Source organism: Zootermopsis nevadensis, unplaced genomic scaffold (assembly GCF_977971745.1).
Source record: "Zootermopsis nevadensis isolate Lab colony 2312 unplaced genomic scaffold, Znev_1.0 Znev_ptg000022l, whole genome shotgun sequence".
In the NCBI taxonomy this organism is placed as follows: domain Eukaryota; kingdom Metazoa; phylum Arthropoda; class Insecta; order Blattodea; family Termopsidae; genus Zootermopsis; species Zootermopsis nevadensis.
The window spans coordinates 3921843-3947610 of record NW_028259154.1 but is presented as its reverse complement, the minus strand read 5'-3'; the positions used below and the strand labels follow the sequence as shown (position 1 = coordinate 3947610).

Sequence of the window (25768 nt, the reverse complement as noted above, 5' to 3'; positions counted from 1 at the left end):
CACACTGTTACTGTTCAAAATATTTTGTCTTCCCATCTGATTTCTAAGAACCTGAAAATTAAAGTATACAAAACAATAATCTTGCCTGTTGTTTTGTATGGGTGCGAAACATGGTCCCTCTCTGAGAGGGAGGAACACAGATTGCAGGCGTTTGAGAATAGGGTGTTGAGGAGGATATTTGGGCCTAAGAGGGAAGACGATGGGGCGTGGAGAAAACTGCATAATGACGAGCTTAAAAATCTCTACTCCTCCCCCAATATTGTCAGGGTGATTAAAGTCGAGAAGAATGAGATGGGCTGGGCATGTAGCACACATGGATGGGACAAGAGATGTGCACCGGGTATTGGTTTGGAAGCCTGAGGGGAAGAGACCACTGGGGAGACCTAGACATAGATGGGAGGATAATCTCAGGTGGGATCTATGGGAGATAGGAGTTGAACAAGACTGGATTTTGTTGGCCCTGGACAGGGTCCGGTGGAGGGCTTTGGTTAATTTGGTGAGTCATCTAGTTAGTTAGTTATCACTGTTACTGTCATATCACACTGTATGGCTTCAAAGAGCAAGGATCTTTTTCACAAGTGCAGTAAATATCCAGTGTCGAACACTATCTGGCATCTCATTCTTATTTAACTTGCCAGACTGAGTTTAGGGATACATTTCCACAATCCTCCCAAGTAAAACAAATCAGTGATATCTTACCTGATGAACCAGTATATTTTTATAATGTATGCCAAAAAAAAACAAGTTTTCTGATAACATTGCATGTCTACTCTCAAAATCCAGTTGCTGTAAAACACTGAAATTTGGCATACATACCTATCTCCATTGAGACTACAATCTCATAAGAAATCATTCAATTCAAGGGCTCAGGTTGTAGCCTGTGTAGATTTGAGATGGAATTACCTATTTAAGACCTTCAATTTTAACCCCATAAGTTCTATAAGCTTTCATGTTAGGATGCCGATGCTACTCTGCTATGACAGCTTAGATTTCTAATGCTTCATAGGTTCCTACTAATTGTCAGAAACACCTGTATACTAAACTTCTGTTGATATGCAAACCCCAATATTTGACAATTTCAGTGGGTTCAGTGACCTCTGATTCTGCAGTGGGGAAAAGTACAAAATCCAAAATTTGTTCAAGCGCTCATTTATGCTGTAAAACGACAGAAAAAATCATAAAATAATTAATCACACAACTACAAGTTTTCTTAGAATCTGATGGTTTCAAATGAACTGATCTGTATCATTTTCAATCATCATATTTTCTCTTGTCAAATACTTACATTCCATTACAAAAACTTTAATTAATTTCTGAGAATATTTCACGCTCCTAACAGCCTGCTTCACGAATAAGTAAAATATACTTTACATGTCATACCAAAAGTTACCTTAAGTTTCAAAAATAATTGTAACTTTAAATTTATATTTGAAAAGAGAAAGCAGAAACTTTAAAATCAGTTTACATTGCTTTCTTCCATTCAATAAATTAATATAGTATTATTTTCAACGGAAACACAACAGACAAGAAAGTATTTTACACTCAAAAGAAAATATTATAATAATGGCAGGCACTAAAAGGACAGCCTGATGCAGGGAATTGTTTAAGAAATTTAATACTGTTCCACTAGCCAGCAAGTTCTTACTCTCATTATTATCATTTGTAGAGAACAACATAGAAAATTTTCAAACAATAGGATATCCACAATACAAATACAAGATACAGACATAATATTCATGTGCCAAACATTAAACTCTGTAAATATCAAAAAAGAGTTTACTGAAATTAAGCTGTTAAATAATCCTCCCCCTACAACAGAAAGTCAGAATCACTATTAAATAAGTTTAAGCTAGCAATAAAAGAGTATCTCCTATCTCACTGTAACTCCATAGAAGAATTTATTTCAATTATAAGTACATTTAAGCAGTAGTGGTTATGCTTTCTTGCGCAATTATTTTTGTAGTAATACTGTACTTGACTGTAAATTACCGTCATAACTATGTAATTAATACCTGTATTAGAAACATGTACTGCATTTGTGCTATGTTCTACATCCTTGACTTACGCTTATGAAGATTTATGGATTGTAAATAAATTGTATTCTATTACTTGATAAAATTGTTAAATGTTAAATGATCACTGTTTTACATTAAATACTAAATTCTGACTTCACAATATCCTCTCTTCAAATGCCAAGAGAGAGAAATTTTCATTCAGTTTAAAATATGCATGATGGTATTATGATTGCCGCCTTGTGCTTGGGAAATCTTCATATGCATTATTTTTAAATGTTAATATCAACCTAAGTTCTTGATGTGTGAATTTCGATGCTTTCAAGAACCTGTCTGTCACCTTGCAGATAACATAAATAGGGAGGCGTTATCTTAACTGTCATGTGTCATTTATAGCTCACATGGAGAAATATTAATGGCCTGCCTAAAATATCACATAAAACGTAGTTACAATTATAATGGAATTGCAAATTTTTGACAACAGTTTTATAGAAGTTTCTGATTACCACAAGTCAATTCAATATGTACATTTCCTTGGCAAAAGGTTCAAATTAACTCTTCGGCGTTGAAGTTGAAGCAGCAAGCACTCCGCACTCCAACCAAGATTGACCGGACAGACCACAACCCTTACTTTCAATGATTAAGAGAACGGACTGAGAAGTCACGTCCGTCATTTTTACATTACATGCGAACTAAAATTAAAACTCTACACGTAACTATTCGTATTTACCAAATTAAATGGACGCTTCACGCATATTTCACAAGATTCCCACATTGATAATGTAAACCACTTAACATTGTGTCTAAACCACGGATTACTACAGGTGCAAAGTGACGTCACATCAGACACCATTCTACAATCGTATTTTCTTTCTGGCTCTCGTCGATTAAAGGCGAATGAAACATTTCACATATACAAGAACGTTACTTAATACATTCGTTTGATGCATTAATGTAGATCGAAACTAAAATTTTATGAAATTAAGCTAACTTATTTTGTTCTTACTTTTTTAAGCTCATTTGTTTTCCTACTAGTGTGAGTGAGTTCAGTTACGCTGTTCAAATTCGTTTCCGACGATCTTATACATATTACGCAAGTAATAAATATTGTCCTAAATCTTGGAACTGGTATTTTACATGAACTCAGTATACTGAATATAACTTACCGTACTATTACATAATTTTTATTTGCAATATAAATGGTACGTATTATGTTTGTTGATCCTATATGTTCTGTGTAACAGAAGAATAAATACGTTATCTGAGTGTTAAAATTTTGTTCAGCGTGCATAAATTAACAATGACAACAGAAATATTGGAATTACTTTGTAACTCCATGAAACTGGAGCGAGATAGAGGTGTTGCAGAGCTTCTGCGGGCATTGCCAACATGTAACAAAAGTGAAAGACTGCAATTTGAAGTTAATCTTCTACTTCTGATTAGTGATTCTGAAACGTCTTGGGAGACGAAGCATGGCTGTTTGTTAGCAGCCAAAGCCTTGATTCCATACCTGAATCTAGATGATGAGCATGATGCTGATTTTGTGCATAGAATGAAGGGCATTGCAGAAAAATTTCTGACAGACATTGAAGTCAGAGTAAGGACTGCAGCTGGTAAGTTCTTGTAATGTTTGCTTCATTTACATTATTCAAGAAACAATGTTTAGTTTGCATTTGTACCACTGAGCAACAGATTGAAAAGTCTGCTATTTAGTAACAGTGTCCTAGATATATGAATGAAGCATGAAACAGTAGAGAAGCATTGAGAGGTTGTCTATTAGTGAAAGGCTTTGTGCGGCCCATTCATTAACTTTCACATGTTTTGTCTATATTCTAATTGTTGCCACACCTGAGTTAAATGACTTCACACTGCTTCTTGTTCTTTGCTTTGAATAGTACATATCAATTTTCACACTTAGTACCATTTATTTATGTAGTCCCACAGGTAAAAGTCTAGTAGATAAGATCCAAACACTGAGGTACCCAAATTCTTTAATCTTCTGTTCCAGTCCACAAACACGGGAAATGCTAATTTGGACCTTCATCCACAGGGAAGTGTGGCTCCATCAAATTGAGATTGCTTTATTGTGTTCAGTTTGTGGTGTCATGTGAAGTTGTGTCAAGTTCAGAGGTTGTTTCTGAATGTCTAAATGAACATTTTCTAGGTCATTGGATTGGAGGAGGAAGCTCCTAAATTTAGGCACTTTGCTCTCTTGATCTCATTCCACTGCTTAAGCCAGTTTGACTATATTAAATAAGTGGTGTAATTATATATGATCTGAAGCTCTCACAGTGACTAAGTATAAGAAATTCTTCTCAGGCTACCTGCCGTGTCAGGCAGTTGAATGGAAAAAACACCATTGTTTTGAGAACCATCTTCCTTAGTACCCTGAGGACAAGGACAAAGACGGTTCTTCAAATGTTGGTGTTTTCTGTATTCAATCGCCTGGCATGGCTGGTAACCCAAGAATTCACTATAGTGGTGTAATGAGTTGAAATCCATGATGCAGAACATTTGAAGTAAAGAGTTAGAGGCAGTTAGAACTGTTACTTCAGATGTCCTTCGATGGGTGTGGCAAGAATTGATACACCGAATGGATGTGTGCAAAGTGATAAATTGGGCTGATGCTGATTGTCACTCAGGTAAACACCTACCAATCACTAAACATTGCAGCATTTGCTATTACACAGTCAAGAATGAGGTTCATGGTACTGCACTGTTGCGAATATCAGGGATAGATATTACAATAAAAGCCATAAAATAAAACATAGCACCGTTGTATTTACTGTTTGCTTGAATTTGTTTAGAAATAAAGTACTAATAATTTTTAACCAGGATGATTTGGAAAACCTTTCAGTTCAGTGCTTCACTCGCTTTAGGTGGCATGCACGTACATTTAAGAGAAGTTTTTTAGAAGCTAGTTGAAAACTTAGTAGCAAAGATTGCCTGATGTCATCTGCATACTCAAGTTTATAATAATGGATTCCTCATTACAGGTGAAGTTTTAGGTGTACTTTGTGGGAAAATTGGACCAGCTGTGTATCAAGAGTGTAAGGAGTATGTGTTGCGATTGATACAGAGTAATTTGGAAAGACAAGTGGCTGATGACGATGATGGCTCAAAACATGAACAGTTGGAAACGGAGAAACTAATGGAAAAGTTAGCAGGTCCTTCCCAAAGGGTAAGTTGTCATACTAGACAGCTTAGGGTGACAACACTTGCAAAATGCTGTGAAAATCTCCTGTTTGTAAACAGTATGATATTTGAATAGTTTTGAGCCCAAAGACTGTCAGAAGACTGCGGTTGGCTCGAGAAAAGTCCATAGCAATTGAAGATAGATGATAGAAGGAGGCTGATTGAAATCTGGCTATCAAAATCTTAGGTAGAAATAGTCATGTTTGTTTCTGCTTCTTTTGAAGAATGTTTTGATTGTGATGATGAACCCAGAGAGAAACAGAGCTATACTAACCTTTATCATCCATGCATAACAGCTTGTGTGCAGTCCAGCTGGCCGTGTGTCAATACCAGTAAATCCTTATCACAGGAGTCTTAAAACCCTTCATGCTGCATTAGTATAGAAAATTTACAGAAACCAACCACTTTTGGTTAAGCTAGGTAAGGATAAGTTGAGTTTTGATGTGGAGATTTGATGGGTGAAATGGATGTTTGGAGCTAATCTCTAGGTTACTGTGGGATAGGTTGCAATAATTGTTTAGTCAGCTAAGGTATGTTAGGTAGTGTTGAATAAGGGAAGTTGGAAGATGGATACTATTGAGGTACTACTTCAGGTTGTTGGTGATTTTGACGGGGCAAGGCACTTTAATGTTGCAAAGAATTCGTGGGTAAGCTCTGTATATTCCAGGACTGCATAAACTTACCAGGTTTGTTTTTACTAGCAGAAACTGAAAATTTAAAAAATTTTAAACTCTTTCACATTCGAGATCTGTGACTGCTGAACAAAATGTTTCATGCACAAGTCTCAGAGCATCATCTTCTACATTTTCTTGATCTGACACCAGCTTTCCAAGTGTGACATCTGAGCAGAATATCTTACGAAACATTCTCTGAAATCATTAGGAGTGGCTCACAGTTACTGTTACGTGTTACATATTGTTGTTTTAATACTCTATTATGATTATTAATGTTTTTGATTAGTGTTTTGCTAATTCAGATTATCACCCAATCTAGATCATTCTTCCACTGGATTAGTTGGGTTTTATTGTATTTTAGAGGTTGGTAACTGTAACAAAATTTCTTTCATCACGTTGTGTCTTTTGTGGAGAATGAGTTGTAACCTTAATGTTCGCATCATTCAGCGCAACAGTGCTGAAGCTGCCCAGATTTTCCATGATACAGCTGGGTGGAAGAACTTGGAGACAAGCCTCAAGTGCTTACAGGCAATGATTGATGGATGTGGTGCATTCTTTCAACCGTTTGTGGATGATGACTTGCTGCAACTTATCTTCACAACTTTAACACACACCAATCGATTTGTCCGTGAAACTGGTTTTTACGTCTGCTCATCCCTTGTTGGCTGTGGCAGCAGTGATCAAGGTATGCATAATTAGGAAAGGCGTTAAGATTTTTGTCAGCGAAAGGTACGTTATTTGGATATTTCGGTTTCTCATTTATAGTTATTGCACTGTATGATACTTATCAGTGTCTGGTGTGCTTTTGAATTGCTAATGAAACAGACTTAACATTTTCCTCTAAATTTCTATGCATCAAATAGAATGCCATGTTGTCTGAGGGTAAGATATGCCTAATATATTGTAATTACTATTGCAATTGGTTATCGTGAGGCTGATCGAAAGCAAAAGGTTAGCCTGGCTTGGCCATGTTGCAAGAATGGAATGGAGACCGACGGGAAGAAGGATGAGAGGGAGACCACGGAAACGATGGATAGACGTCGTGGAGGAGGCTGTGAGGACGATGGGAGTAAGGGGATGGAGAAGAATTGTGAATGATAGGACAGAATGGAAAAAACTCGTCGAACAAGCGTAAGACCCACACAGGGTTATAACGCTACAAGAAGAAGAAGAGATTGCAATTGATTGGTCACTGGTGTGATTCTGTACTACCAACTTCTATGACAAATACCCCTGCAGTTTTACATGTGAAAGAAAGCAGGAAGATAACATGCACAATTGAGAAAACAGTTGAAAATGGCTGTCTTCTGGGATGTTGCACTGTATAGTCTGGTATAATGTCCCAGAAGACAGCCATCCTCATATGCATGACCTTATCCTCATACTCATCACATTGAAGACCTCAGAGCTCACTGAGAATATAGTTATTTAAATGAGCAATAACTAGCCCACATATTTTTCCACTAGTTACCTGGTTTCGTCAGTATCAAAGCTTCAGCTATTGTTTAACTTGATTAACCTGCATATAATTTTCAAAAAGTCTGGGTGACTTTGTACATTTATTTGTATTAAATGAATTAATCATAAAAAATTTGTAACGTTTAGAGTGGTAGACATATTGTGTTTCTGAGCTCTGTAAAATACTGTCTCAGATCTGATACTGTTCAGTTTATACCAGAATACATGGTACAACATCCCGGAAGGCAGCCATCTTTTTATGCTGAAGATCATTTCTCCATTGAATTGTATGTGTAAATAAATTATATGAGTTTCCTCTTTCATTTATTCAATTATAAAAATTGCACATATTACTGCACCATCTTGTATTTATATGTATGATACAAGAACGTCATTCCATATTAGTTGCCCAAGTAGAACTCAGTTCATATCTATGTTACTAATTATTAAATAATCAAAATATAAATTATTAACATCTCATTCAGTGCTACATAAGACATGTGGTTGATATTGTCTCAGCAGTTGAATATTGCTGTTGCAGATACTGAAGGCAGGGACAGCGTTGGTGTGGTAAATCATGTCTGCACATATGGCCGTGAGTTCAGCAGGCACCTGGCAAAGGGACTGGCTGACAACTGGAGTCAGGTGATTGTACTCTCATGCATTCAACGATCTGAAACTGAGGTTTCCTGTATATATTTATGTCATTAGTAAACATATGAGATTCAATTTACAACATATTATCCAATTTATTCAAAATTCAATTTTCATCACATGAACCCAAATCTGCAACTTTCTCGTGCTTTTTCATCCATATAATTCCTCAATTTCTTGTCCCTCCAAGTGCCTTCATGGCATATAACAGGACAGCTTTCTTTTTTCTTTTACTGTGTGATGTATTGTTTTGTCCATCTATCTTCACCACTTCTGGGATCCTTCTCCTCCAATTCTGGCACAGTGTGTGGACATATCCACCCCCATACAATCCAGAAACATGTCTGCAGTGCACCATAGCTAGAACTCAACTCTTCATCTCATTTAAGAAGATTAACGTCATGGCTCATCTGCTACCTACAGCTGGTTCTTATTCCTTAAGAAGCAAAATACTTAAAATGGTTTGTGAGGGAAACACTCACTAAACAGACTTCAAAAATGTTAAATACTAATGAAGTGTGATGTCAGCAAAGTGAGTAGCAGGCTGTTTTATCTACTGTGACTGATATTTGTTTCAACAGGTACGACTCTCGGCGTCAGTTGCCGCACGGAAATTCCTTATGTCGCTCCCTAATGACAAAGCTCGAGAAGTGTTCTACCCAGAATTACTGCCAAGAATGTGTCTCAATAGGTACTGTATACCTCTTTTTATTTTTGTGAATTCCATATCCACATGTAAAAAATTAATGTTCCATCTTGGGTACCATACTTTTTGCATCTTACAGGTTTTCAATCCCTTGGGAGACTTATTAAATTTGATGCAAGGCTTTAACAAAAACAAGAATTAGGACTGACATTTTACTTCTCAGCATCTCAATAAAGTAAATGCTGTTATATTGTTTTCTCAAAGTGCATGAAATGAACGTGAAATAAAGAAGTCGTGTCTTCCATGTCGTCTCTGAAATTACTCACTTTAAGTGAAACCAGTGTTAAGTGACTATCGGAATTTTTCATTTAAATTCACCTTTTTATCTGCAACAGTATTTGTTTGCTTTGGTGATGTTAGTATAACAAGACAAATAAGTTGTTTTTTTTAGTTTTTATGTGTTAGGAAGAACTTACAGAGCGGCTTTACAGCAGATACTGAAAATGTCCACCACCTTCTCAAAGACAAGCATTCAGCCTTTTCATTGCATTTCCTGTGACTTTCCAAAGTGTTCCTAAGTGAGTGTTAGCAACAGGCCATTCAGTATTTTAATTCCTCCAAGTTTCGTGGGTTAGTCAGATAAACTCTTTCTTTGAGAAATTCCCTTAGAAAGAAGTATGGAGATTGTAGTGGCCAAATGTCATGCCTAACAGTACGTTCGTCAAAGAACTCTTGCAGAAAAGCAGTTGTGTTTGCAGTGTGGGCCATCCGCCTCATCATGTTCGAACCAAGAATCCCATTCATTGTGTTCGAATGGAGAAATGAATTGGGTCAGAAAGTTCTGATACCATTCCACATTGTCTTCGCAGAAAACAGTTGTCTCACATTTCACTGTCAAGGCACTGGACACAACACACCAATCTTTTATGAATGCAGAGGAATTTCCTGCACTGCTAAATGCCAAATGAACAGCGACAAAAAGTTTAATTGTGAAGTAATATTTGAGAATGAACACATGTTCTGTTTATGAATGCATCTAGCACATTAAAAACTGTTGAGTGAATTTAATTTTTGTGTGTCAGTCCAATGCACTTCACGTGAAATCCAAATCTGACTTTATTTTATTTTTAAATGGCTCATGGCCTAAAAAATTGGCGCGTAACATAAAATATGTGTCTTGGTAGGATCCAGTAATTTGTTGCAAATGATTTGCAATGTGGTTTATAATTTTTATCTCTTTTATAGTGTTTCTGTAGTTATGAAATAATAGATTTGTTTCTGCAACAAATGAGTACCAAGTCAGTGCAAAATTATGTAATTAATTTGTAACTAGTCTCTACAGGAAAAACTAATGTGTTGTAGGTATTATGTGGCAGAAGGAGTTCGCATCTACTCTCAGGAAACCTGGCGGCAGGTGACAGGAACAGCTGGGAAGCAGCTGGTCCAAAAATACATCTCACATACTGTGGACTATTACATATTGGCAACAGAGTCAGATAACCACGCTGTGCGGGAAGCAGCTTGTGCTTGTATTGCTGAACTTGCATCAAAAATTCATCCACAAACTGTTCAGCCACATGTGGAGCGACTTCTGAACACCTTACTTGTTTGTTTTCAAGATGACAGCTGGCCTGTGAGAGATGGTGAGTGAGGAAATGCTATTTCTCATTACATGACCCTAAAATCATTGCAGGTTGGTAGAGTGAGCAGGCGACACTGCTCTTACTGCGACGAGGGTTTTTCCAGGCATATACCAGATTTTTCGTGTGCGCATTTATCTGGTCACCAGGAGATTTTTATCACATTTAAAAAAATGTTGTAAGCCTGAGCCAGGGACCCTGATCACTAGATACAGTATTTACTCATGTATAACATGCATTTCCCCCCAAAAAATTATTCGTTCTTAAAAATAAGGTGTATGTACTATACAGAACATATGTATATTTAAAGAAGGGAAGAAAGTGGCCTTCTGTGTGTGTGTGCACAGTAGAATGTACTGCGTATAAGTGATTTCTAATTACAAATTTTGTGTTTCTCTGTTACTGCCAAAGAAAGCCACCAGCAATCATGCTATTGTCTGACTGATTTAAAATTTGAGTGCATCTGGGTTGCAGATTTTTAAAAATTGCAATGGGGCCCATCTGACAAATCAGAGGGCAATTTTGGATAAATATTACTATCTCATCTTAAATTGAGTTTTCTAGTGTTTCCTATAAAAATGGCTGTATGAACGATGCTGCAAGACTTAGCATGTGTATTTTGTCATTTTCACGCTGAATTCAAGTTTGTGTATCGTTCCTCGGAAAGAACATTTTGATACACATTTATTAATTCGTTTTGTGCCTCCTGACAGGTGTTTTTTTCATTTTGCTTCATGCTTAACAGCTGCATGTCTGGCTTGTGGCAACTTCATTCTGAGTTTTCCTGATGAGTCTCAGGCAGCTCTTCCGTCGTTATATCCAATGTTCTTTCGCAACTTGGAGGATCCTATTCCATCAGTGAGGCAGGGGGCTGCTTCCTCTCTGGCCAGTGTTGTGCGAGCGTATGGTCAGGAAGCACTGGCGGTGGTAATGGAGAAAGTCACTGCAGGTCTGAAGGGCGTCAGGAACCAACCAGCAGATTCCGAGAGGTACCTGGACTTGGATCACAGTCAGGCAACGTTTGGTGTTGTGAAGAGGTTACGAGATAATGATCCTGAAGTTCATTCTGATAAACAGGTACAGTAGCAGATTATATTTTACTCGAAGATCTGTGAAATCACTGTTTCTGTCTACCTCGTTACATTTCTCACTAGATATGTATTTGTTTTACTTATTGCTGAAAATTTGGTGTTTACACCGTGTTAGAACGAATGCATTAAATATGTGTTTTATTGTTTTCCGTGATTTTAATATTGGAGTATATGCACGTAAACTTATGTGCTTTTGTATCCTTCCACGTTCAGGAGGCAGCAAACATGCAAACATAATGTTGTTCTATAGAAACATAATGTAGTTAATAGTTATTTCCTTTATGTATAATAACACCACATTAAGATACAAAAAATGAGCATTGGCAAGGGGGTGTATTAATGAAAATATCAAATATTTTTCATTCGTCAGCCTTGAATTCTCACTCGTCACACATGAGCAAACGAGGTGGTTTGTTGAACTCATTTCATATTTTATTTAATATTTTATTGAGCTCTTGATAACAGCTGATCATAATAATTGTTTTCATAGTAATCTGGCCTCATACTTCTCATTGAAATTTAGAAATGATTTTTTAACAATTTCAGATGTATTCTTGTGGATCTTTGGCACCAAGGATGGGTCGAGGTGGTTGCTCTGACCCAAAGTTCAGAAGACCTTCACAGCCTTGGGAAATGGCAGATGGGTAAATAAACATGGACTTTCATAATTTTTTTATTCATTGTCTTGGTCCTAAATAAATACTTTGTCGTTGCTTGGTCACTGCTTCAGTGTATAGCTTTGACACTTCTTCTTCTTTTACGCCAGTGTCTCTCGCTGTTCGAAGCCCAGAAGCACATTCACCCTTTCTTATCGAGTTGCAGACTGCCAGGTTATAAGTTGCAACACTGTGTTGAAACTTTGTGTAAATGTATTAAAAGTCCTCCAAACCTGCTATTACAAACAGGTCTATTTATATAATAGACTTTATCATTAATTGTTTGTACAGATATGTTGATCGTTACTTATATTAATTATTTATTTAAAATTAAATATTTAATTTATGCAGTAACTGTTTTTCACAGGGTGATAGATTGTCGTGAATAATACAGATGAACATAGACTTCTGAAGTCAGTAACACCAATGCTGAAAAGAAACAAAACCAAGTGCAGTAATAAATAAGATGGTGTAACTGAGTATAAATGTGCCAACTGTACTAGACACTAGTCTGATAAAATTGGAAGTATGCCTCCAACGTGAAGAGCTACCCACCTCACATCAGACTAAAATGTTCGTCAAACCTAAGCATCTCAAAGAAGGTGCCTTTACTTTATCAACAACTACAATCATTGTCTTTCAGAGCAATTCTTCGGATTTCAGATGCGTGTACCTGCTTTCTGAGCTGTCACAGATCCCTGACCTGTGCCGCTCGGTGTCTACTTCGCTACCTCTAGTGGGAGAGGCTTGTCACTACCATCACTATACCCATCATATTATGTTCCTTGAAACAGTTTGCAAACAGTTACCTCTCATAGCAAAGGGAGTCGGCAAGAAGGTCTTCAAGTCCATCGTTGAAGAGTTCTTAGACCCAGTTTTCTATGCCTTGGTGAGTAAAACTGACATGCAGAGGATTTAAAGCATAAAATGTGAACACCATGTGATACTGTTTGCAGATATCATGTTTTCTGTTACAGACTTTTAGCGTAGAGATTAACTCGGTCTTCAGTGCGTTAAATCAGATCATGCTAACCGATGCACAGCCAAGAAATTAACACAGTTTGTTTTAAAGTTAAAGCTACAGTGTAAGACTGTAATGTTGAGACTTGCGGGGTGAGGAAGTGGGTTATGAAGGAGGAAAGATAGCGTCTGCGTTTAACGCTTCGGACTTCCTGCATTCCTTGCAAGTCTTAAGATTACAGTCGCATACTAAAGTAATTTTTTACCACATTTGTACTTGTATTCATACATGTGTTTTAAGCATGCTTATCAGCTGCATAGTCCCGCGCCGTAGCCGCGCGGTCTGAGGCATCATGCTTTGGACCGGTGATACGGAATGCGCACTGGTTCGAGTCTCGGGGGAGATGAAATTTTCTCATGAGATTTTGACCGGTGTATGGGACCTGTGCCAACCCAGCATCGTGAGGAAATTGGGGAGCTACAATGATTAGCGTAATCCGGTCAGGAAAGCTAGCAATGGCCGGGGGTTTGTCGTGCTGACCACACGTGATCCTATATCTGGTTGGATGATCGTTCACCTCTGCTTAGGCATGTGAACGTGAGGCCAGCAGTCAAGCTAGTCGGCTTTGGCTCTCTGGAGCTGTTACGCCACGGATTTAATTTTTTTATCAGCTGCATAGGTTATGTAGCATTGATTAAGAGTATAAAATATGCATACAAACAAAACTGTTTACGCTATGAAGGACGCTAATGCCAAACGCATTTTGACCTCAAGAGGTCGTCATCATCAGTGGCAAAAAACAAGTTAAATCATATAATATAAATCAAAAGATAATGTAAAAAAAATCACTTAAATGAGTGGAGTGTATCACTGCATTCTGAAAACATTGTCCTCAGCCACATGAGCACTAATCTAGTGATTATGTCCCACAAACCAATATTGTCCTGATGAATAATATCAGAAACTGGTGCACTCTGTGTCATTTTAACAGCCATCACTTGCAGATATTGTGTGACTGCTTTAAGAAACCATTCACTGTTATCTTTCTAGATCACAGTGACTTTGTCAACAGATATCAGAGCTGAATAATCTGATTTATGAATGAGCTGAAGACAAATACAGGAGGATCACTATTGGGCTGCGCACGTCAGTGTTCAGTGTGGAATATTGAATTGAACTACAGAAGTAGGACATTTGTGTTCCCCATACAGGTAGCACTCAGCACGTACTCTTTCCGTATTAATTCCAAATTGGTTTGAGAGTGCCTTCAACCCCTCATGAGACTGGAAGAACATGACAGGGCACACCTAACATCAGTGTCAAGTTGTTAGTGCCCTTGCATCATTTTCAAGAGGTTCTTGGTTGAGATTTTGGCCCTGAGACAGGCTGTCATGACTCAGATTTTCATGGCTTTCCTGTCTCTCCAGCCAAATGTTTGGAAATGCCTTAAATAACGCCATTACCCATGACCACTTCTACATCATCTCCAATTTATTCATTATTTACTTACCATTCTGCTGTTGAGTAGAATTTAATCTGAGATACTGATGGCATCATTGTATGATATACAATGTAGTATAACATCTTTCACTTATTGCTGCTTTAAATATTCAGGGAAATTAATTTGATTTTCTTGAATGTTTATTTTTCCTCTCATCTTTGATGAAGTAATGAAGTAACAGTGCTTTGCGTATCTGAGGTATTTCTGGCCATAACCATGGTTTGGAGGTCCCTCAGCCGTCTTTGTCATCAAGACAGCCCACTTAAGTGCAGATTTTCCGTGTGCCTTTTTCTTTTCTCACATCTGAGAAATTTTGGGCTGAATTTATTTGCAGTCCGCACTTACAGGTCACCTCTGCGAGCCGTCATCAGCATCCTGGGGCTATAGTGACTGCTGTAGGTGCAGCAGGTGGAACGGCATGTGAGGTGGCATAATTCTGATTTTGATTTTCTGCCTTTTCTAGGAGTGTGAGAATACCCTGACTTCAAGTGCAGCTAGTCAATGCCTGAATCAGATTGGAAATCTACTTGGACCAAATATACTGAGAGCAAAAGTTGAAAGGCATAATCCAAAGTATGTATAGTTTGTTTGTTGTGTGCTCTATGGTCTGGTTTCTAGAACAAATATGGTTTATAACCACCTCTGTGCTGAACCCTTTAAAACCTGATGGTAAATGTATGTACCACCTGCTTTACCAATCATTTATTCTGTATTTATTGGTTTCATATGTGTTTATCTTTTGAGATACAAACTGAATGTTTAAATATTATTAAGACGTGATTCATCTTCAAATGCTTAATGCTGAAACATTGCACATGTTGATGTTCATATTCTGGGTAGACTTGCATGTATATACCAACATTTAAAAAAAACAGGGCTGAGTTCAAATGTTGCGATCTACTTACAATCCACACAGTGTTACTACCCAGAGGACCAACATAATTATCTTCACCACTATGAGAACCTCCCTTGTAATCCTGGGGTCTCGGGTTCGATTCTCGGCGGTGCCCGAATTTATAACTTGTGTTGGGCAAGGCCGTGGTCTAGGCAACACGGAGTTTTCCTCCGTGGCATCCCAACAATTACTCCATTCACACACAGAAGAAGGCAATGGCAAACCACTTCTGGATCATCTGCCAAGAACGTATATGAACAGGTCCCAGTCCGAGAAAAGGATGGAAGGATCCTGTTCATATGGACCTGTCGTCAGACAGAACACTAAATAATATAATAATAATGAGAACCTCAGCTCTCATAATTTTGTATTGCTGATAATGAACCACTCTGTTGTACAAAGTTTTCTGCCATTTTAATCCAGTTAAAATCCTTGTGACTCGTGTCTTTGAAGCACTTCGTTGCACACATTTCTGTGTGGTTTTAATCCACCTCACATCTTTATGACTTGTGCGTTGGGGTTCAGTTTTAATATTTAATATATTTTATTATGTAAAGTATGAAATGCTTTTCTGTTTGCAGGTATTTACACCACCTGGATGCAAATGTCTTCATTGCACCTTTCTAAGCTGATCACGTCTCCTTTACTTGTTCTTGTGATTCATAAATGTGGAAAACAAGTCTATCTTGTGCGATACAGACAGCTTGTGGACCGAGTTCCAGCTCTTGATGTTAGGCAGCTGCTCATTTATAGTTGTCTGTGCACCATATTATAGTTTTGCGTTCATGATATTGTTTCTGTAAATTGAAGTGAAATATGAGAATTTTATATCACAGGTTGTTGCAGCCATTATTATATAACGTAGAAACCTGTACTTCAATGTTACCATCAAGACTATAAGAAAACTGGCATACATTTAGTAACCATATTGTTCTTTTTCAGATAATTTAAATGTATTATTCTTCAGATTTTGGCACGAGGTTGAAAGGTACAAAAATGAACATTGTATCGTAATCCTCTTTCTTTAATGTGTGTGGTCACCTTCACCCATGCACCTCCTATCCTTTTAGACTATTATCCATTTTTATGCTTATTATCTGGAACATCTAAGTTACGGTTCCCTGCATCCATCTGTTGGGTAGTTAAAGTAATAAGTATTACCATAAAGACTTGAAGAAATGGCATTTCCACTGCATATGATGCCAGAGAGAGATTGTCTCCATTGGTCTGGATGGGATGGGCCACAAGGAAGTGAGGATCACACTTATATATTTTTAATAAAGTTATTAATTGTGATTAACCTAAATTTAACGTTGAGAGTACATGCAGTATTGTTTGTAATTTTGCTTGTTATGTTCTCAACCATCTTAGATATGTGTAACACCTTTCACTGTCAAATTGTAACTCTCCCTTCCTGAAGAGCTGTGATTTACTTTCTATATAAATGTCAGTGTTGTTTATCTTTGTTAGTGGTCACATACCATAAGAAATTAAAAAGTATTTATGTATAATTATACATATTGTCAAAAACATTATCTGCAAATTCCTGCACATGATGATACAAATGAAGTGTTGCTGAAATCGCTATGGAAGGAGTTTCAACGCACAAGAAATTTGTGATTTTATGGCTTCTGAAGCAATGGAGGGGTAAGAATTATAATTTCGAAAAGGCTTAAGAAAGTACGTCATGTAGCATTCAGTAGCCACATTTTATACAAGAGCTTGAGGCTACCAGTTTATAGAAATGTACTAAGGCTATTATTTTAAGACAGAATTCATGCAGTATGACTCTTACTACTATTGTGACTCATGTAGTGTATAAATAATGGAAAAGAAAATGTTGTGTAGGCATGTGAGTGTGGATACATATGTACAAAAACACATTGAGTAAGGTAAAGAGGTTCCCCTTCACTAATATGCTTCCATATCCCATGCATTTTTCTTCCTGTCATTATAATCTTAACAATAATCTCAAAATATTTTAATTTCTAGCCACACATGAAATGTTGTCAACAAACCCACTCAGGGATGTCAGTGAAAAGAATATATGCAGTCCATTATTTTTCCATATGGTTGTTATGTTATGCTGACTTGGTTAGACACTTAAGATAAACATATTGCACAACAAGAATACTCCCAAGCTACATGTGACCTTGTTACTGGGAGTAGGGATTAGGAATCTCTTTGTAGTTCACATATTTTACATTTCCAAAGGTTCTCCTAATTTTGAGGATAGGTTCTAAGAACACAGATAACTAAAAACTCTCTATACAAGTGGTCTGGACACATATCTGTTTTAAAATGCGGACCTGTGAAGATTTAGAACCAGAGGTAATTCATAAATAAATACAGCAAGTAGTAATTTGTTTTTCAAAGAATAAATTGAGTTCATCAAAGTATTTGTTCAAAATTATTTTCTTAATGATTAATACCTGGAATATTCCAGATGCTTTTGAATGCATTTTCATTGCCTTCCCCTCCCTCATCAGGTATTTTCATTTGGTGTTGTACACAGTATATTTTTACTTTGCCCCAGAGGAAGAAGCCAGTTTGCATTGAGATCAGGTGAATGGGTGACCAATGACTGCTGTAGCTTCTTAAACAGTGTCCAGGGGACATCTTAGTAACATCAACATGCTATGCAGCTCATATGTGCAGGATGACTATCATCTGCGTTCCACATGGTGTAGTAATGATTGATACATCTAGCAAACTGAATGTCGTGGTCGAGAGGTTAGTACTCCTGCCTTGTATTTGGGAGGTCCCAGGTTCAAATTTCAGCCTAGACACCAGATATCCTGACTGAGACTTTTTGTTTCTTGATATTAAATCTCTCCACATCAAACTTTTCGATTCTCATATGTGTACTGATAGCTTTTCCTTAACTTCTGGAAACACAAGATGGTATTCAGTATCGCAGATCAGACATCAAGTAACTGATCATAATTTTATATCAAGAAATGATCTCTCTCATTATGATTTTGCATCAGAATTCCAAGAGCATTTTTGAATTTTGCAATTTGGAAATATACTCAGAAAAATAACATCATACCAACAGCCTCAGTATTAGTCAATTTTAAAGGGTACTGACAATGGTGTGTTACAATCGAGATCACTATATTCTTGGACTATGTCCATTGTCTGTGTTTTTTATTAAAGAAAACACCGTTTTGGAAGCTGGATGTGCATCTGTCCTCGGGTTAAAATGCGGGAGGCTGGACCAGTGATTGATTTGGCTCTTTCTATCGGACCCAACTGAGTAGGTGCCCCTCGCCCCATTTTTAACCTGGAAGAGTATCAAATCAGCCTGAATTGTACCCAAAGAACTTCAAGAAGGCAGATGAATATAAGTTGACACCCCAGTTTCTGATGGAAAACTAATTTAAAAATTCTTTGTACAAAGAAAATAGTCAAATATAAAAAATATTTTTAAGTTTCTTGACATATACAGGTCATCAGTCTTTCAAATTCTTTAACTTTGACAGGAGTAAAACAAATTTTTTAAACTGAATAATATGTTTTATTTTTCTGTTACATATAAACTCCATCCAGAGCTGTCTGTTGTGTTCTTATCAATATATATGTATATCCTAACATTCAGATCTGCCAACTTTAAAACAATACCATATTTCAATACATAGATCACCACCAATCAACATGATTTTTAACTGGCATGCATAAGATATTTCTATGTGCTATAAACCTTTTCTTTGATAATAGTACACAGGGAATTAGTGTGTTGCAAAACTGCTTCTTCTACGAGTCTTCATCTTCTGCCAGATGGCATTTCTTTTAACTTATGGAATAGTAATCATACTAAACCATTTCTAAATTAATATGTACTCCCTATACTGAAAGAATGCAACTAAATTTTGCAGTATTGTTGAACCGAACAGTTACAAAATTTATCACATATGTTTAAAGTAAGGTAAGATGGTATAATCACATGCATTTTGCAGTACTTTCAATTTTAAAATTTTAAGTTTACATACTGAATAACGGGAAAAAAAGAACATTGCTGCTTTCATTATATGCAGGAAACCATGAGTAACAGCAGGACATTTAAAAATATGGCAGAGAAGGCTCTCTCATATTGCCTTTTACGCTTTGGCTATGCCACCTGTGTTTGACATCACTGACTTTGAATGAAGCAACACAGTGGAATTCCAGCACTCAAATATACTGGGATACCCTGGATTAATTGCGGCCCAGATTAAAGTGTATGATATTTAATATGAACTACAGATTTCCTTACCACTGTAAAAAACTGAAACATTTTGACTCTCTCATTCGGTGTTCTTACAGGGTCTATGAGACAAATACTCTTGACAATTTTAATTTATGAAAGTGGTGTGGAAATATATTGTTTCAAAATTATGTTAATGTCTGCTGTAAAACACAGATGCACTTTACTTAGCTAGAAAGCAATGTATGGAGATGGCTTAATTCTAGGATGTAGTCTGGTATATATTGACTCATCACCCAGATGACTGAGACAGCAAGCTCCTCTGAAATGTCAGTCAGGATCTACCAAACTAAATAGTGTTGACCTGCAACTACACCTTTCAGGTTTTCTGTATTTATATTTGTACATTTTCAGTCATTTCAATAATAATGAATTTTCTGTCAGGTTTTGTGACATTTAGAAATGGGCTATAATTAAATTTGTTATTAGGAACAGCCATTACAGTGCAGTCCATAAAGTGATAGCTAAGAGCAGAACACGTCAGTCCATAAAAAGGGTGGTTAAGAGCATGACAATTTAGTCCATAAAATAAATGTGATTGGCTAAGAGCAGGACAGTGACAATCCACATCCCAGTCACCTCCATCTCATGCCAAGGTCTCGACTGATTGGAGCTTTACAGATTCACCACAAATGCTAATGCCTTCGTGGAATGATGCTGCAGTATCAGGGTAACTATTGTTCCTTGGAATATGGAACATTTAATAAAATGTCAATAAAAAAAGCATATTGTTAGGCCAAATCAGTCACCTGGAGGTATGAGTGGCTTTAAAAATGTACCAATTAAATAGTTACTGAAATGAAAAACTGGCACATTATAATCAGCATCTTAAATTATTTCATATTTTGCACTCTACAGAAGTATGGTAAGTGGCACTTTACATCAAGAATTTGTTTAACATTCTGCAATTATAGATTACAGACATTACTTCTTAATTTATAATCATATAGCCATCACACAAACTAACCCTACCACGTCAGTCATACTTCAATAATTAAATGTTTATACTATATCATCTCACTGATTTGTTCCCTTTTATTTCCATTATCGTAAAAATAAAAAGTAGAATAATTTCTGTGGCTCAATTCAAGTATCCAGTAACTGACAAAATTGAATAAAATGAGATATTCTATTTAAAACACTTGTGCTGGATTCATCTTTCATCAAGCAAATTAGCACTCCTAACCTAACCTTCTGTAAGAAACCAGTTCTACTTTTTCAAATATTATACTACACAATGAATGTTCTTGACAGACTTAGTTTCTGTATGTAAAACAAACCCACCTTCCAGTAGTGTCTGATTAAGTTGAAGGAAACATACATTATATATTCTGTTTCAACAAAGCTGGGAATATTAGACCTTACCCACACCTGATACAAACATGAATATGGTACTGAAATTTCAGGTTCTCACAGCAACAAGTATAAAGATGGCTGTCATTGTTGTACTGTGTAGTCTGGTAGATGTTTACCAACATTTCAGAGTACTTGCTGTCTCCATCATCAGGGCAACACCGCTGAACTGTCAGTAAATTTCAACCAGCCTACACAGTGCAACAACCCAGAAGACAGCCATCTTCATGAATGTGACAAATTACTGAAGACAACTTGACAAATAATTTAAGAATTCAAGACAGCAGTGGAAATTATGTTACAGTGTGGTCAGAAGATGAAGCTGGCCATGGATCTCGAGGTAATTTCTTGCCTATCCAGACAGTACTAAACCTGAAAAGAAAGACATATCATTGGTGGTCTTCTAGGTAGTAACAATTTATGAATTTGTAGGTCCTTACAAGTCCACATGGTGTTATTATATAGGAGAACAACATCTTCATCACTATGGAAACCTAAAATCTGATGTATGGAGGATTAAGTAGCATAATCATGGTCTAATTCTTCAATGAAAATAAAGTCATGCTGTCTTATTGTACTACGTGGTAAATAAAAAGAACATGTTTTCCGAAGTTAAGTTTCCTGTTTCTGATCACTCTTTCTGGGATTATAACAAAGACTGGTGTCATTGAAGAGGACAGTATGTGTACAATCAAGATGGGTGATATAAGTTGGTGGGAACTGTCAGTAAAAGAAAGAATTCACAGCCATCATGACGAAAGACAAGGAATTTATTTCAGTATCAGAAACGTGTGTTCCACATGTAAGAGTGAAAGGGAGAAATTTCAGTTACCAAAGGCTGCAAGGCTCAGAACAGCCCAAGATATTGCTGACAGCTTCTATGTTGTCTGTACATACAGTCCTATAAAAGAATGGAATGAAGCATCACAGACTGTGAGGAAGGATAGCAGGTAGCAGTAATTCGAATCCCCTCCCTGCTGTAAATGAAAGGTAAAGAATCTCGTCAGCAAAACTGCATGACTGGAGACCTCTTATGAAGTATCGCTGTGACTTCTATAATCTGACTGAGTCAGAGACTAAAGGAATGCAGTAAATCAGATGCAGAATAACCAGTTTTAAGTCATGCTGGTGTATTTAGTGCCATAATTCTCACCTAATAGGCCATGCATATATAAAAGAAATCTTGTTTTAAAATTTACAAATATCAAGATTATATACTTTTGGTAAATATTTTTGTAATCTTCTTGTATGATCAGTATCTGCTCTAATTCAGTAAAATTCTCTCCTTTCGTTCCACATGAATTGTTATTTTCATTCTTGGTTTATTTAATTGTTTTGATTACACAGCGCTGACACATGCATTACTACAGCACAAGTCAGGCACACAGTGCAGAAACCACATAACTACAACATCTTGATTCAGTTCTAAGGATTTTGCCAAATAGCAGTCAAACTGAATTCTGAAAGTTTGTGATGATAGTGCGTTGTTCAAGCAAACTATTTTCTGGTCACTATCCATCGTCCAAGACTAAATAAAGCCAATAAAACACGACATTTTGGAGTCTATCTCCATCTTCAGGTAAAACCTACTCTGTTGGGCCCAATCAATACAGCTAGTCCCTAGCAGGGCTGCTGCACAGCTGCACCTTATCCAAACACCGCCTCTACAAGGTTTCAGAAAAATGGAGATGATACAAGAACAGCGACTGGTAGCCAAGTAACTCTGCTGGGGCAACGTGAAACTGAACTATCTCAGAATGAAATTTTCTGGAGAAATATTAAAGTATGTCCAAATAAGAGTAGCAACATTTCGCATCTGTTTAACTATATAAAAATATTACGTGAGAAAGAAAGGCACAAAGTGGAAAGGATACATGAGCCCTAAATGTACAATAAGTACACTCAACTCAAATCCAGAACACCACGTTTTTATTGTTTGTAACCACCATAACAACAATCTATGGTTGTGTGTACATTGACAAGTTCTGAATAACATTTTTCTGTCAAGCAAAATGCTACGATCTTCTACAATGAAAAGCCTCTATATCTGAAGCACTGTATGCCAGTCATGTGCAGTATACATAACACAGTTTCATGTAAACTTACTTGTTTTGTTGCAGAGAGGAGCTATTTAAATGGGTGTGGAACTCAAGGAAAATGTTCAAATGAAGTAACATGACTAATGATGCTACTTGGACAAATTTTCTTTTTTTTCTAATGCTGTTATTATTACACAGCTTTTATAAGTACTTCTAATATGGGTAACAAAAACACCGATATACTATTATCGTCGATATTTTTCTCTGCAGTTGCAAACTGAGGTGAGAATTGAATATAAAAGAAAGGAGGAGAGGCAATAAATATTCAAAAGGGGTGAAGAAAGGAGTAACAGGTGATAATATGAAATTATGATCTGGTAAATTTCAAGGGGCACTTTCCAACAGTTATAAATATTCTTAAGACGTGCATTAGTAAAATGTATGAACTGGGGAGCGCAGCACTTTGCAGTAACTGCTATTAAAATAAGAATGGACTGCAATATGTAACTGAGGAATTGAAGTTTGAAGGTTCCTAACAATGGTGAGACACAATGGATAATTTTCTTTATCCTTAACTTTATCCATTATCTTAGGTGTTTTACACAGTGTTTCAAAAGTTGGTTCTGTTTACATCTGAAGGTGACAAGGAGACAAAAGCCTAAACTGTTGCTCAAATTGAGAGACTAGTTTGACCAAGGGCCCCAAGAAATTAGGCTTTTGTCCTCCTGTCAGCTGAATATGGAAGTCAAACCAACTTCTGAAAAGTTGGGTTTCTGTGAAACACCAACGACAATGGATAAAGTTAAAAAAACAATTCTGTAAAATATCTGTGGAATCTTTAGAATATGCTGACCATGTTCATGTACCACCCTACTTCTTGCAAAATTCGTCTTATTCAACCTTATTAGATCCCACAAAAAAATAATTAAATCAAATTAAATTAACCTAACTGAACCAAAACAAAACTGAAGTTGTTCGAGAAGCATAAAATTATGTTAAAAATATGTTTCAATTCTGCTGCAGCAGCTGACAGCACAGATATGAAGTGAACTTGTACCTTATGGGTTCATTTCATGATGGAAGCAAAAATGTTAGCTTATGGTAATGCCATCAGTTAAGGTCTCAATGACTTTCATAGCCTCTGCCGACCTAGCATGATGAATGAATGTGGGCTTCCCATTGCATGAGTTACACTGTGTTTCACACAACCAGCTTTTCTTTCTTCCATAAATTTACATATTTAGATTTACCTGAATTAGTTCTGCAACTGGAATAGTATCTATGAATGAAGAAACATCTATTTCCCTGGACTATAAAATACTTTTAAATAACAACATGGCACATAAATTCCGCAGTGCAAAAGTGACGGCCTGAGAGGGTTACTGAAAAGCTTATGAAGATAAATTGTATACCTCAACATGTCAGGAGCAACAAAGTTACAATGAAATATTTTTAATGATACGAAAAATAAATGCACATATTAAAAATCAACACATCAAACACAAACATCTGAAATAACAAAACATTTTCTTTTCACTGTAGAATATAAACTGACACTCAGCCCTTATTTTCTTATTTAATGGTATGTTTAATACCATATGTCCAAAATATCTGATGATGACTATTCCATACACCTATCACTCTTTTAAAGGTATGGCTAGTGTCATAATTTAACCTGAACGAATGGAAGTTTCATGACATGTTACCTTAACTTTGTTTTCAAATTCACTTCATACAACAGAACTTCACTTCTGAAGTGCAATGTGAATCAGAAATGCAGACATAGGTCCCAACACCCTATATAAATTAAATCAGTCATCACCCATATGCTCATCAATACCATCACTCTCTGTGACAAGAGCTCGTTCCAGAATCACTCGTCCTTCCTTATATCGTTGGTTCTCTTCTGTTGCAAACTCATAAATCCAACCAAGTTTTGCATCACAATTTTTACATGACACATCACGAACCATATGTCTTCCAGTCAGCATTACTCGATCTTGAACTTCACTGGAAAAAAAATATATACATGGTTCATTCTGAAATGTTGTATTAACATATTTTTGACAATGCATGGTAATTACAGCTGTTTTACAAAATAAAGTATCTAACCTGTAATTTAAGTTCACCACTCTGTTGAACAGAAATGCTCGACCTGTTGCTCCCGTAAACCTTGTGCTAATTAACTCACTCCTGTTTGTCAAAATTGTGTCACATGATGCACATGAAAATAGGCGAGAACCACCTATATGGTCCAAAAATATACGACCCATCTTTTGTCAAGCTGAACTGAAAAACAAGAGTTTATACATTTACAGAAGTTACATTATTTTATTTTGTTTACTACATCATTACTGTATTATACGTACAACTGTAGAACATGTATCAACCTTACTTGCTCAAATAATTAAAAACTTAACAGAAATTTCCCAATCCTGCTTCCTTTTCTTCAGAGTCATACAATTTTGTCACCACACAACGAAACCAACCTGGCAAATCACAACACAGCTGACTATATAAATGACGTATGTGTGACGTAACACAAAATTTGTAAACAAATATCAATTGACATTTAACATTAATAGAATTAATCTTTACTAACCATTTAAACTCACAAAGAGATTGACTCAACACATTTAAAATGTTATTTCTGTGAAATAAAAACATCGTATTTATTAAATTACAGAATGTTATGCACCACTATTTTCGAACTGAATTGAGTTCGGTCGATTCACACTGAACATTAC

General features: G+C 36.5%; 3 protein-coding genes across 9 annotated transcripts in view; 1 reads left to right on the top strand and 2 right to left on the bottom strand.

Annotated features, from left to right (window-relative positions):
- Positions 1–2820, bottom strand: part of smg (sterile alpha motif domain containing protein 4 smaug) — a 30239-nt gene extending 27419 nt beyond the window's left edge. Inside the window, exon 1 of the mRNA XM_022087230.2 lies at positions 2743–2820. The gene's annotated coding sequence lies outside the window, so the exon portion shown is untranslated. The remainder of the gene's footprint in view (positions 1–2742) is intronic.
- A 300-nt stretch (positions 2821–3120) lies between these two features.
- On the top strand, positions 3121–17782 carry LOC110841572 (uncharacterized). 2 transcript variants are annotated; one of them, XM_022087245.2, is made up of 11 exons: positions 3121–3625; positions 5009–5193; positions 6329–6566; positions 7881–7984; positions 8575–8684; positions 10002–10282; positions 11025–11356; positions 11917–12014; positions 12690–12915; positions 14952–15061; positions 15965–17782. In XM_022087245.2, exons 1-11 carry the CDS (start codon positions 3313–3315, stop codon positions 16008–16010), a joined length of 2043 nt encoding a protein of 680 aa, XP_021942937.2. In that variant the 5' UTR covers positions 3121–3312; the 3' UTR covers positions 16011–17782. The 2 variants fall into 2 exon arrangements, with proteins under 2 accessions (XP_021942937.2, XP_087209592.1); XM_087353466.1 differs by lacking the exon at positions 3121–3625 and adding an exon at positions 4381–4654.
- Positions 17783–20443: 2661 nt separating this feature from the next.
- Ype (yippee zinc finger protein) lies at positions 20444–25748 on the bottom strand. Of its 6 annotated transcripts, none has more exons than XR_015536386.1 (4): positions 25417–25536; positions 25134–25310; positions 24728–25031; positions 20444–21354 (listed from the first exon to the last, which is right to left on the bottom strand). XR_015536386.1 is itself a non-coding variant. In XM_022087248.2 (4 exons), the coding sequence occupies exons 2-4, from the start codon at positions 25292–25294 to the stop codon at positions 21335–21337; spliced, it is 369 nt and encodes a 122-aa protein (XP_021942940.1). In that variant the 5' UTR covers positions 25295–25310; positions 25624–25748; the 3' UTR covers positions 20444–21334. The 6 variants fall into 6 exon arrangements, 5 of the variants coding, with proteins under 5 accessions (XP_021942940.1, XP_021942939.1, XP_021942938.1 ...); XM_022087248.2 differs by lacking the exon at positions 25417–25536 and adding an exon at positions 25624–25748 and having other exon boundaries at positions 24844–25031; XM_022087247.2 differs by having other exon boundaries at positions 24844–25031; positions 25391–25536.
- Between the last annotated feature and the right edge of the window lie 20 nt (positions 25749–25768).

What these genes read in the sequence shown, in the direction of transcription:
- LOC110841572 (XM_022087245.2), top strand. Translation starts at nt 3,313, where the DNA reads ATGACAACAGAAATATTGGAATTACTTTGTAACTCCATGAAACTGGAG. An exon ending in CAGAGTAAGGACTGCAGCTG is followed by an intron (nt 3,626 to 5,008) that starts GTAAGTTCTTGT and finishes TCCTCATTACAG; the next exon opens with GTGAAGTTTTAGGTGTACTT. An exon ending in GTTGAAAGGCATAATCCAAA is followed by an intron (nt 15,062 to 15,964) that starts GTATGTATAGTT and finishes TTCTGTTTGCAG; the next exon opens with GTATTTACACCACCTGGATG.
- Ype (XM_022087248.2), bottom strand. Translation starts at nt 25,294, where the DNA reads ATGGGTCGTATATTTTTGGACCATATAGGTGGTTCTCGCCTATTTTCA. An exon ending in GTGGTGAACTTAAATTACAG is followed by an intron (nt 25,032 to 25,133) that starts GTTAGATACTTT and finishes TTTTTTTTCCAG; the next exon opens with TGAAGTTCAAGATCGAGTAA. An exon ending in TGGTATTGATGAGCATATGG is followed by an intron (nt 21,355 to 24,843) that starts GTGATGACTGAT and finishes CTTTCTTTTCAG; the next exon opens with GTTTAGTACTGTCTGGATAG.